At 45.1% G+C, this 13,485-nt stretch overlaps 1 protein-coding gene across 7 annotated transcripts in view; it reads right to left on the bottom strand.

The window, feature by feature from the left end:
- The window catches only part of COL26A1 (collagen type XXVI alpha 1 chain), a 172,394-nt gene that overhangs the window by 5,000 nt on the left and 153,909 nt on the right, over window positions 1–13,485 (bottom strand). For 6 of the 7 annotated variants that reach the window (XM_030962403.1, XM_030962406.1, XM_030962409.1 and 3 more), the window contains 5 exons: window positions 12,252–12,313; window positions 9,865–9,927; window positions 6,222–6,266; window positions 4,890–4,934; window positions 4,203–4,287 (listed from right to left, as the gene is read on the bottom strand). In XM_030962403.1, the coding sequence (XP_030818263.1) occupies window positions 4,203–4,287; window positions 4,890–4,934; window positions 6,222–6,266; window positions 9,865–9,927; window positions 12,252–12,313 (300 nt within the window). The remainder of the gene's footprint in view (window positions 1–4,202; window positions 4,288–4,889; window positions 4,935–6,221; window positions 6,267–9,864; window positions 9,928–12,251; window positions 12,314–13,485) is intronic. The other variant, XM_030962408.1, reaches the window with a different exon arrangement.

Raw genomic sequence — 13,485 nt, 5'->3', positions numbered from 1 at the left:
ACCTTTGGTTAAACAATGCTTGCTTATTTCAAATACAATACCTGCTTGTGAGCCTTAAAACACAATGCACAGAGCTCCTTTATTAAGCTTAGAACTTCCTAATATCTCACTAGATATACTTTTCTGCAGCTTAGGGAGTTATTCGAGACAAGCGTTAATACACAGACCATTGTTCTATTTGTCCTTACTTTTCTACTTTTTACATAATTTTTCTGCTGATTTATCTCATGTCTACTGCTTAGCTCTAATCACAGTTCTACTGCCTCTGGGGCCTGCCTTTTGCAGCTTTCCCCAAACCCTCTGATTTTATGAATTCCCACAATCTCCCTCCTGTTTGCTCTCCATGCAGGAAGCAGCTTTGGAGCTACAGCTTTGCTGCCATCACACTTTTCCTCCATTAGATATTTTCCTTCTGCTCTGCCTGAGCTCTTTGGGGTAAGTGCTCCTACTGCAGGGCCTGTTCTCCTTTGTAGTTCCATTCCTAAAGTGCTGTTCTGTTGTGTTTGTGAGGGTCCCCAGGACAAGGTGAGAGATGAGAATCTGACTCCATGTTCTCAGAAGGCTGACTTATTATTTTATGATATTATATTATAGAAAACTATACTCAAGAAAGAGAGAGGATACAGACAGAAGGTTTAAAAAGAATGAATAAAAACTCATGACTGACTCCTCAGAGTCCAACACAGCTGATGGTGATTGGTAATTAATTAAAAACAATTCACATAGAACCAATCAAACATGCACCTGTTGGTAAATGATCTCCAGACCACATTCCAAAGCAGCAAACACAGGAGAAGCATTGAGATAATTTTTGTTTTCATTCTTTTCTGAGGCTTCTCAGCTTCCAGAAGAAGACATCCTGGTGAAGGGAATTTTCAGAAAGTATCACAGTGACACTGTTCTTACATTAATTATGAATTTACTTGGGCTGCAGCAACTACTCAGCACTGCCCACAGACTCCTGGTGTTGGAGGATGAGCTGGTGGGCAGTGGGCAGTGATGCTCTTAGGGTTTAAGTACCATTTCCCTCCTAGCAAAGGACATTTGGAGGCACTGAAAGGATTGAATGCAAGGACTGACCCACCCTGGGCTGCAGCCAAACCAGCAACAATGCTGGGGATGGATGGTGGCTGTCCCTGCTCCCAGAGCACCTCCAGGTAACAGCCTCCTGCTCTTCCCTCAGCTGAACAAATTCAATATACGCTGCTCTGAGCCACTCTTCAGCGACAGATGCTGGTGGCTTGATCTGCCTCATCATTTCCAACGCCCCAATTTCTTCTTCCTTCTGCCTCCAGAGCTGGGTGTTTGTGTTTCCCTGCCAGGAGCCCAATGTGCCAGCCTTGGTTTGATCCCACCAGGCAGCGTTTCTGTTTCCAGTGAGAGTTTGGCTGCCAGAGGATTTGGGCTCTGTCTGCTGGCACCAAACCCTGCCAAACAATTTGGGCTTTGCTGTGTCCTGCTGGGCTGCTCTCTGCAGCTCCCAGGCCAGGGCAGCTCCAGCTGCCCTCCCAGGGCAGAGGAGAGGTTTGTTTGCTGGGATGTTTTGCCTTGTTGCTTGGGTGGCTGTGGTTTTGGAAACCACACTCAGTGGGAAGTTTCTTGGGAAAATGAGAGCATGGGATTGGCATTTCTGAGTGGAGTTTTAAAGCTGAGCTGCCCCCAGAACCTGTGGTCAAATCCTTAACACCTACACTGGGAACATGACCAGAGAGTTGGTGCTGGGTGATTTAAACCTCTGTGGTGCCTTTCAGTCCAGGGAGGTCTGTGCTCAAGGAAAATATTTTTGTTATTTAATGTCTTTTCTCTTTGTTTGTTAGGGCTTTTTTAACCTTATACACGAAGATGAACATAATTGCACAAGGAAAATATGCCTTAATTTCCAAGTTCTCTTTCTAAACAGTGTTTTTTAGGGCCTAAAATATGTGTGAAGTGAAAGAATGGAACTATTCAAAAGCACAGAGTAGGAATAAAATTATCAATACTTATGGGACAAAAAAATCCCTAAAGTCATACAATACAGGTGTTTAAATATGACCTAACCACAGTGCACAATCAAAAAACATCCATTTTTGCTGATGCAGTTACACTGGTATAGAAGTACAGATGGGTGTAAATAACTCATCTCCATCCCAAGCAGTAACAGATCAATACAAATGGTTTGCTGAAATGACTGTTTCAAAATAACAGCAGCACATACCTTGCTGCTGCTGCTCTATTTCCACAGAAAATGTGAAAAAACACCAAAATCAGGCAGCTCTGCTGGGGCAAGGTGTGTGAACCCCACTCCCAGGGTCTACAGAAGATTCCCAAGGATGTGATTTTTTGCTTTATATCACTATAAATGAAGGTACAAAGTAAAAGCCAAAGGAGGCCCAGACCCTGGATCTTGTAAATCCCTTTTTCTAATGGACTCATTCAGGGAACCCCCCTTTCCCTCTTCCATGGAGACCACCCTAGCTGGCATGGGTTGCTGCCTAGGAAATCAAGTGGGCATCTCCCTGGTACCTCCACCAGCTCAAAGCAAAGCAGCTTTTTATACATTTTTATACAAAATGTATAAAAATATATTTTTCTCCCCTTGGAATGAAAATGTGAACTGAAGCAGGATGAGAGCAAGAGGTAAGGGCAGGGTGAGTGTGGCTGAATCATGGGGTTGTGATTCAGGGTTTCCCAAAAATCTTATGCTGTTGCTGCCTGTTGCTTTTGGAAATAGCACTTGGAGCCTCCAAGGGCAGGAGGCCACTGAGCAGTGTTGCTCTGATTTTTTAAGATTTTCTAAGCCTTCTGATGTTTACATTCTTGTAACGAACTTTCTCACATACTTTTTGTAAATAACTTATTGTTTTGTATTCTTTTATGGAAGAAGAGAAATTTGATAGACTGTTGGTTTGTCCAGTGTCTTTGGAGAGGTGGCACTGTCACCCTCCAACCCACTGTAACTTTTAGAAAACTATAAATGTTGGAGTCAGAAAATAAACTTCTCTTTTTTCACCTTGAGAGCAGCGGTGTGTGTGTGTTGTGTTTTGTGTCCTATAGTGACAGAGCAGAGCAGGCTCCAGCCCAGCCATGCCCTGGCACTGGAAGGGTCCAGCAGCAATTCCATCCCAGCTCTGCTGCCTCCAGACAGGGCTGGGATCCCAAAGTGCTGCCTGAAGTGCTTGGGATGGAATTACTGTGCAGTGAGGCACTGTCAGGACTGCTGGGCATTTCAGCTACTTAGCATTCCCATAGCTTAAATCAATCTCCAAAGGCCACATCCCAATAAAAGTGGATGCTGATCTGAGGGGAGGTGTGAGGTGGGCTCACAAGCAAGGCCAGGAATGAGGTTCCAGGTGTCAAGGACAGAAAAGTGCTCTGGGACTTGCTCAGTGCCATGGAGCAGGTTGGCTGCTCGCAGGCTGGGATAGCAGAGCCAAACATTTTGCCTCTAACTGTGTTTCTGAAACACAGAAGGTGTTTGTTGTTCTGGCACAGCAGGTTTTGGCAGCTGGGAGAGAACTGATCCTTGGCTACAACCTGGAAATAACCAACTCCTGTGACAATAACCAACACCATCCTGTGGTTAAGGGAAGAGAACATTCTTTAAGGGATGATGTACACACTGTCCCAGTGACGGGAGAGCCAACAGCCTCAAGAGATCACAAAAATCTATCTGAATGTAAAACATGTGGGAATTTCTTTAAATCTGACTGTGAAAATAGGTTTCATGTAAGTTACGATCACAAAATGTTCAGGGATCACTGATTTTCAGGGTGACATGAAAATCACTGATTTTCAGGGTGACATGGCAGCACTGTCTGGGCTTTCTCTGCAAAACCTGGTGCTGCACAAAGCAAGGGCCTCAGAGGTGTACAAGTCACTTGGAAGATGCTGTTAACAGGATTAAATGATCTGGCCTAAAGACTTGAACAAGCAGCTCTGTGGGAAGCTGGTGGATGATCTATGCCACATGGCTTGAGCTGCTGCTCATGACTTGGCTGCCTGAACTGTAACAAAAATCACTGTAAGGGTCATTTCACCTGCTACTGGAAAGCCAGAAGAAGTACTACAGCTGCTGGAACTCAAAACTAATTCATGGTACCTAGTTTTGAAAATGGGGCTTGAACAGACACCAGAGAGCTCAGGAGAGTGGGAGGGTGTTTAACCATCAAGCCTGAGCAGAGCCCTGGTTCCCTGGAGAAGAAAACCTTAGCAGTGCTTACCATGAATTCCTATCATGTGCTCAAGGATCAATACCCTCTCAGCTAAAATCTTCAGAGCCTCTCGAAGCTGTTGGACACCTTCCCCCTGCAAGAAAGAAAACCAAACTAACATTAGAATGTGTTGCAGAATAGGCTTCTTGTCCATAATGTCACTTTCATACTCTACAGTGTGCATGTTTAAAAATGAAAAGATGCAAAAGAGGAGATGACCAAAGCAGGAGTGCAGGAGAAATCCCTGTTCAAAGAGCTCCTCATGTACATTCAAGCTGTAGTTTGTTGTCCTTGTCACCTTAAGTGTGGGCTTGAAGGGCCAAAGAGATGTTGGGAAGTGTTTCAGGGATTGAGAGCAGAGATGTGAGAACTCCAATGCTCTGCACTTGCAGTTTGGTCTCTTTTGGGAGTCTGTCCCTCAGCAGCTGGGAGGGACAATAGGGAAGCAATTCCCAAGCAGCTCCATGTGACAGAACAACCTCTGGGGACTGAGGTGCTCAAGAACATGGTGACAACATGGCCAAGGAAACCTCACAGACCAGGATTTCTGGCACACATTAAATTCAAACCCAAGGCACACTTGCTCTGCACATTTAACTGTGGACTCACCCTCTGGCCCCCAAACCCACCTGTTAAAGGCTTGAAGGACAGTAAAGTGACAAAACCAAAAGTAAAACAGTAGAAACACATCCTTACATCAGCACCTTTGTCACCTTCCTCACCCTTCTTGCCTGGTTCACCCTGAAACAAAGGAAGGAAACTTGGTTACATGGGGCTGAGGAGCCTTCCAGGAGCCCTTGGATCCCTCCCCACCAAAGGAGCAAATTAAAGAAGCATTTCACCAGCAGGAAACACATGGACCTTCATGCCAGGGGCCAAAGTGCTCTCCTGAGCTTTGCCCTGGCTCCTGTCAGCTTCCCAGGAGGTCACCACCACTTCTAACACAAATGAACTTGTCCAGGAGTGGCCAAGCTGCAGGAGGGGCCACCTGCCATGGCCTGGGCCCCAGCAAGGCCACAGACATCTCACTGGGCTCTCAGTGAACAGCATTGTGTGCTAAACCACAGATATGTTGCTCCTTTCCCCCAAACATGGACATGTTTACCTTGATTTAGAACAGAAAACCCCTCCATTCTGCTTTTATTAATTAGTCACATCACCTTCTGCCTCTGAAGATGCTCACTAACATTTCTTGAACAAAGATCTCTCTGTGCTGTGAACATTGCTCCCATGTTTCCCCCCAGCCAGGAGGTTCATGCACTTTCTGAAGAGCAGATGCCAGGGAGAGATTCAACCACTCTAAACTAAACATAAAACAAAACTAACAATCTAAAATAAAGTCAAAAGGCTTGGGCTCCTCAAACTTGTTGGGCATCCCTGAGACATTTGCAAAGCAGAGGTGAGCACAGGAGGAAGGACCAAGGAAAAGGTTCTGTGAATTTTATGAAATGATGAGGTGGAACCAAGGAAGAGAGATGAGAACCCTCCCAGAGGCTCTGGGGCTTCTCTGGAAGCTGCCAGCCAAAAAAACCCCAATTTTCTCCACTAGATCTCTGTCAGCCAACCTTCACCACCATTGGTTTGTTTCCACTGGCCTTATGTGCCAGTGCAGACATTTCCTCTGGGCATCTGTCCAGGTATTGCCAAAAAATCATTTGGACACATCTCTTAACTCATTACAGGGTTTCCAGCTCAGCTTGGCCAGCTGAGGTGCAGGAGGGAGTTGAGAGCAGCTGATGGACTTTGAGCAGTTTAACTGTGCCCACCTTTGGTGCCAGGAGCTGCTGTGTGTGCCCAGAGGGATCTGCAGGCACAGCCCAGCCCCCTGATGCCCCCTGGTCACATCAGCACTGTGCTTCACACCAGGAATGCTTCATTTGCAGAGGGATTTGTTAAGGTGAGGGTGTCTGGAACAAATGTCTGAGCTGGAGGCAGCAGAGCTCAGCTCTGGAGCAGCTCCAGTGGCACCTGCAGTGCCAGGCACCAGCCCCACCTGAGCCTGGCACCACCCAGGAGTGCAGCACTTACAGGAAGTCCCTTAATGCCCCTCTCTCCAGGCAGACCTGCTTGCCCCTGTTGGAAATAAAGGCAGTGTCATTAGGAGATTCTTTGCCACTTGACAAGAACACAGTGTAATTTTTACTAGGGGAATTAAGATGGCTTAATGGAAAAAAAAAAACCTTACACTTGGGATAATGTGTAAAAAAAATTCCTCTCCCTTGACATTATCACTTAGAGACAGCAAAAGGGGGTTATGGTTTTCTGTCAAGTATCAGCTCCAAATCCCATCAGGCTCTGGAGGAGCTGGGTTGGATACAGAGCTCCTGAGCTCAGTGCCCTCTCTGTAAGACGATTAGCAGGTTTTCTGAACTTTCCAGCAGTCAGTTACATTATAGCAGGAAGGAATTTGGCTGGAGATTTGTTTGTACAAAGACACTGCATTCTTCTCCCTGCTAGAAGTGATGCTGTCCCAGCCAGAACAGAGCCCAGGACTCCCACCAAGCCCTGATTTAATCTGCTCCTGCTCCACACACCCCACTGCTACTGATCAAAACACAGGTACAATATTTTGCTTGGTTTGTTTCTTTCTCCTGCTGTGCTAATTTTCACATTGTTCTCAGTGAGGGGTTTTTGTTCTTTTTTTTAAATTATTTTATTTTTTCTTTAAGAGAAACAGTTTGAACTAGTATGTGTTGGTTTGGGGCAGAAAGAAATGCTGTTGAACTGAACATCTTTTCCTCCCCAGTGTTCCCACCCTGGAGCAGCTGGGGCAGGGCAGAATCCCTGACCAGGGAGCAGTTACAGGTTATTTAGTGAGAAAGCAGGAGCTTGGGAAGAAGAGGCAAAGTGTAAAAGCATTCATAGAAATCCATTAATGAAACAGCCACATATTTCCCCTGGCTCTCCTCCTGTAGACACACACAGCAACAAACCCATCCTTTTTTCCCCCCCCAAAAAATATATACATATATGTACATGTAGAAATATATGTACAAATATGTACATATATGTATATGCAGTATATGGTATTCTAGTATATATATACATATACTACAGATATGGTAGTGGAAAGGGAGAGCTGCTGGGTTTGTGTCCATCAAATTTGTATAAAACCAAGGGGCACCTACAGAACATTCCCATGGAATTAATTCCTATGGAATGCCTTGCCAGCACCAGGAACAGACCCCTATGGACAGGGAGAAAAGCCCAGTCTGTCAGGTGCTCCCAGTATCTTCAAGGGGAAGTACTTGGATTCTGCACAGGCAAAGAGGAAAAAATCTCAGAGAGGAGCACAACAACAGACTGAAAATACATAAACAGCCTGTGCTCCATGTCCAGGAGGAACAGAAAGGATGTTATCAGCTTAAAGGGGATCAAAGGATATTTAGGCTGGATGTTGGCAATATCTTTTATCCCAGGCCTCCCTGGTTGTGCTCTGAAGAATGCCTGGAGATGCTGGGGAGCCTCCCTGGCTGGCAGTGCCTGGGCTGAGCAGAGGCTGAGCGTGAGCAGCACACAGAGCTGAGCCATCCAGGGGCTGTGCTCTGACTGCTGCAGGTCTCTCCCACATCTGTTCTCTCCAAGATTAAGCAGCAAGAATGTATAATAACATTTTCTCAAATCTCAGTAGATGTTGTAAACCTCCCCCTCCTCTCTGCTTTTCTTTGCAGCTGCACAGCTCCTCTGCTCGAGCCCTCATTTTTATCCACCAAACCCAAAATTGCAGCATGTAGTTGTCAAAACCAGCATTCAAAGCCACACTCACAAAAGACAAAAAGCACACAGAGCATCCTACAGAAATTCTGACAGGAAAAGCTGGCAGCTTCCCTTTCCACACTAACTGGAAATATGGGTTTGGTTTTTTTCCTTTTTATCAAGACATTTTGATATTTGAAAATCTCATTTGTCCCAAACCTAAGAGGAGAATTACAATTCTAAATCCCCAGCAAGGAGGGAACAAAACCAAATTCTAAGGGATCTGTCAGGAGTGAATGGACACAATGCAACAGGATTTTGTTTCAAAATAAGTGTAGTAATAATATGGTATATTAGTAGTAATATTAGTAATATGGTCGACCAGAAACTACAGAAAAATGTTAAATAAATCATTGAGGAAGAGTTTTATCAGTTTCCTGGATGGAAATGTGACACTTTGCCACAAACCATGTCTTTCTATTTTTTAAGCTGAAAATAAAGATTGAATGGCAATGAGATTAGATGTAATTTGTAATCTGTGCATCCACCTCATCAGTTAATGTTTTGCTTTCTACCAGAATCTTGAATTCTAGTCCCAGAACTCCATCAGTCTGCAATCTACTTGTAAAGCCAAGTCATGCCCAAACTGGCTGAGCTGCACAAGGAAAATGGTACAAAAATGACCAACTCTGTCTTTCAGGGAAGTGCAAGTGACTTCTTTCATAAGAACAGGACCAAGCACCCAAAACTAAATTATAACAGAGATTTCCAAAGGCAGGTGTGCCCCACCCTCAGATCTCGGCTGCTCCTGATGCCTCAGGAGGGGTGAAACAAGCACCTTGCACAGTCTGCACAGAGGAGCAGTTTGTCTGTGGCTGGTTATTCCCAGGAATTGGAGAAGTCAGCACATTGGAGTTCACTGATCTGCATTTCCCTGTCCTGGCTCTTCAAGGCATCCTCTGCTCTGCTGGGTTGGAAGGGGAGCAGGAATGCAGAGGAGGTTCTGTCATGGGGGAATCACACACCTGCAGCCCCCATCACCCCCATCTGTGGGACAGGAGACCTGGGAGGAAAGGGAGCTTGTCTCCCACAGCTGTGGAGTGCAGCCACCGCTGCAGACATCCATCACTTCACAGGAACCAGACAATGTTTTCCTCCTGGGCCTTGTCCCCTCCTTTGGCTCTCTCCATGCTGGGGTCTCAGGAGCTCTCCACAGTCCATGGTGCCCATTTCAGACCTAGGGCTGATGATCCTCTTCCACCCACTCCACTCCCAAGTGATTTTGTGCTCCTAGACTCACCTAGAGATTTCAAAGACCATGACTTTTTGGCAATTCAGCTGGACAGAAGCAGCCAAAGGCCCAAATGCCCCTTTCAAACCCTTCCCAATGCTTGAATGCTGGGCTGGGAATCTGAAATACTTACACCCTTGTCAGTTATTTCTCTGGTAGTTCCTAAACTTCACCAGGTTGGAATTAACATTCAAACCCTGTTTAGTTATCAGCACTGGACAGCCCACTAAGGACTGAGGCACATAAACATTAAGAACATGACTTCAGTATTCCAAATATGTTAAGAACATCATTTGACCTGGGGAATGACTTTGGTTGAGGAAAATCTGGTGAGTTTTTAAAGCCTTAGACCTCTCAAAACACCCCACACTAAACAGATTTGGCTGGTGGAAGAAAGCTGGTCTCCACAGGCCTTTACCCACCATGTCTTTGATACCTCTTTGGGGTAACAAATCTAAATTAGCAAATCTAAATTAGCAAATCTGCTAATCTCTTTGGGGAATACCTGACCATGCAAGGAATTCAACTCCTTCTCTGTACAGGAAACCTCATCTTGTTTCCTCCAGAAACTGAATTTAAGGTTGGTGATGGCTGTGGTCCCACTGCATCTGTGAGACCTGTGCTGTGTAAAATTCCACAGCCCTCAGATGCTGTGGGAATCTCCCTGTGCCTGTAAAACCTTACTCTCTCTCCTCGGTCTCCTTTGGATCCTTTTGGTCCAGGCTGTCCTGGAGATCCTGGCAAGCCCTGGAAGAGATGCAGAATGAGGAGGAATTAATTTCTACTGTGCAGCCTTTGTGTAGGTGTAGTGAATACATTTCCTAGTGATCCTCAGCTCCTGAAAACCTCATATACCCATTAAGCAATTGGGCTGGATTCTCTTTTTCCTTCATGCACACACAACAGGAGCTCTGTTTGCAGATATCCCAAACCCTGCACTTTCTGCAGATTCCTCTATTTGGTTCTTTTAATGCACTGCAGGCCCCTGATGTAACATTTTTTTGGGGTCAGTATGACAGGACAGTTCTTGTTCTCAGTTACCAAGAAGAAATTATTACACAGGTAGTATGTTTAGCTTAAAAATCCCCACTGCTTGCCCCTACTTCTTAATTGCCTCAGTGGGTGGCAGGAGCAAGCACACATACCTGAAAATTAATTGGATTGTGTAGTGGAAATTATTTTGAAGCTATTCACTCACCCTAATAAACAATTTTGAAATTAAGCCCAATCTCTGCTAATAATTTTACTCCCTGGGTTGAACAAATCTATAATGCAGTCACCAATGGCTAAGAAGGGCACAGTCTCCAGATTTCTACTAATTGAACTGCTATGCAGAAATCGATCCAAATTCTTCACTTATCCACCCAGAGAAGCCACAGTTATTAACCAGACCAAGAGAGAACAATATTGTTTGTTTATATTGAGCCTGTCAGCTCCCTTCTCCCCACAGCCACGTACAAGATGCTTTTTTTCCACCACAAGTGACTTGCACGTTGTCTTGGAGGCTGCAGAAGTGAGTCTGGAGCTCCCCTCCAGGGGATTTGAGCCAGCCTGGTTAGGAAGAGCCCCACAAATCCCCACATCAGCACCCAGAGAAATGGGTTTTGTAGGCCCAGAGAAAGGAGCATTGCTGTGAGGAGCTCAGTGCCTGTGAAGTGACCCAAGGAGGTGGCACATGTGTGACTGAAGAGTGAAAATGAGGAGCCCTCTCCCATTCCAGCTGGGAGCCAGCACTGCTCACCAGCAGCACGTTGTTCCCTGCCTGCAGCTGCCCCACCAGCCCAGCTGAGCTCCCCACCAAGCATTCAGAGACTTAGGCCTGGCTTAGGTTCCCTGGGGCTGCCAAACCAGGTAGGGCACAGACCAGGCTTGGCCCCATGTCAAACATGCAGCATGGACAAAGCCCAAGTGTCCCAAAGCATCCTTTGGTGTGTGGTGAGACAGGGATGCTCAAGAACACTGAATTGCACAGTTTTGCAAAAAATAAAAGGCTTACAGTGTGTGTTGCATGTCAAAAAGCCAGACTCTGCTGCAGAATCTACTTATGAATTGTGAATTACCTTATATTTAATGATGTTAAACTGCATCTGTCATTTGGCTGCCAAATCTCTCACTGTGTTTGTATCTATCTGGAGTTTCTCATTGTTCTCCAGAGAATTTCCTAATTGAAAGGATTCTGCTACACTGGCAAACTTTCCCTAACCTGTTGTTCATTGCTTCTTCAAAGTGGTTAATAAACACATAGGAAAAATCTTCCCTCTCTATTTTCAGTTCCAAACCTCCTCTTACCAGATCTGAGCTACATCTCTCTATAAAGTTACTTAACCTTTCTCTGTGCTCTCCAGTCATGTGGGATTCCTCTGAAAAATCTGATGCTGCTGTTTCACCTCCACATTAAGCAATACTCTTCCCAAAACTGAGTCCCTTTGTATCAGCCAACCACAGTTTGGAGCAGTTTGGCAGTTCCCTATTCATGACTTCACTTCTTTCCATTTAATCAGCTTTTTCCATCCATGTGAGTACTGTGCCCTTCTTCTACCATAAATTCTTTGGAGTGAGTTTTTCCCACTCCATTATTATCTTCCCCCTCCACAATGTTTGTATCAATAAATAATCAAACTGATGGGAATTTGTGATATTTTTCTTGAATAGAAAGTGCTATGTCTGGAAAAGTAGGCTTAGCACATCACTCTGGTGAATTGGTGAATTCCCATTGATGCATTTTTGTTCTTTTTATGTGTTCCACAGGAAATGCAGAGTTTTTCTATCACTGTGTTAGTAAAGCCCATGTCAGATCCTTTGCATCAACTCAGGCCACAGTGAAATGTTTTGACAGAGCAGCAGCACAATGTGTTGTTATGATTAAGGGAAAATCTGGAAAGCACAACCATTTCAGCCTCTTAATCCAGAATGAGAAAAAGGAAATAAATCACAGAAAAAGGAATTAAATCACAGAATTTCATGGGGAACAAAACAGCAGATCTAAGATTACTCTCTCTCCTTGTGCATGGGATGATGTTTCACCCCTGACCCCCCTCTGCCCTCCACCCCAAAGCACCAAAGCACCTTACCTGTGATCCAGGGGCTCCAATGGGTCCTGGGGGCCCTTTGGGTCCTGAAGCACCTGGTGGCCCTGGTGGGAATCATAATTGGAGACAATGTTAAGGAAATTTAGGAGGAAGAACCCTAAATTCCAAAGGCAGGCACTTCTTTCATGTTCTGCTGAGTCTCCCAATGAGTGAGAACCCTTCATCCACCACTGGATTACTGGACACCCACACCCTGACAGAACACATCCTAGGGGGGATGTTAGAGCTCTGGGAGGAAAAAAATGGTGAAAAAAGGCAGGAAGGATGTCAGCAATGTCCACATTTCCATTCCTTAAAATGCAACTTTTGAGAAAACTTAAACAAGATCCATGGAACAGCTCCATGAGAGCAAGACACTGCAGGTGCTGGTCCTGAAACAATCTCAGGTGGCAAGGGGAGCCCCAGAGCTGCTGCACTTGGTCAGAGATAGGAGAGGCTGAGTGGAGCAAAGCAAAGCTCTCTCTTGGTCTTCACTCACTGCAGTGGCAATAAATTAATTTAAAATCTGTACCACAAGAGAGCTGCTTCCAGGATGAGTTAAGCACCATCTAAACAGGTCAACTTGTCTCACACAGTGACTTAACAGATTCATTCCTTTTGAAAAAATAATTATATCTCAACAGTAGCTGTTAAATTATACCTGCAGATGGGAGACAGGATATTTGCTTAGCCTGAACTTAGCAATACTCCTCTCTGCTTTAGTTGTCACAACCCTTGAGATGAAACAATGTGGACATTATACACAAAGTACAGCTGAATCAGCCTCAATCATTAATGCACCATACAAATGCTTAAGTCAAAGAATAAAGGAATTGAAGGATAAATGAAAGGCCCTCATAATGAAAGGAGAAGCCTTTTCTGCAACTAATGGGAGTTGACTCCTAAATATGCATCATACAGGGAAGTGCTGACGTTGGCAGGAATATTATCATTTAAGCCACCCATCAGCACAGAGAGAAAGAAGGCTTGTCACTGAATTTTCATCTCAGATTCTGATTTCAGTTACACTGGTGAAAATCTGCAATTGCTCAAACTGGCTCCAAAGTCTTCACAGACATCACAGAGCCTCTGGCCAGCCCCTGCTTGGTGCAGCTCTGCAGTGACAGGACAGGTTTGCAGCAGGGGGAGAACAACTCTGCTCTCAGGAAGGAATCACTGAACAACCTACTTTTAAAAGCAGCTTTTAATCAGCCCCTTTCTCAAAATGTAAAGGTCA

Source organism: Camarhynchus parvulus, chromosome 19 (genome assembly GCF_901933205.1).
Source record: "Camarhynchus parvulus chromosome 19, STF_HiC, whole genome shotgun sequence".
Classification (NCBI taxonomy): Eukaryota; Metazoa; Chordata; class Aves; order Passeriformes; family Thraupidae; genus Camarhynchus; species Camarhynchus parvulus.
This window is presented reverse-complemented; position numbering and strand designations above follow the sequence as displayed.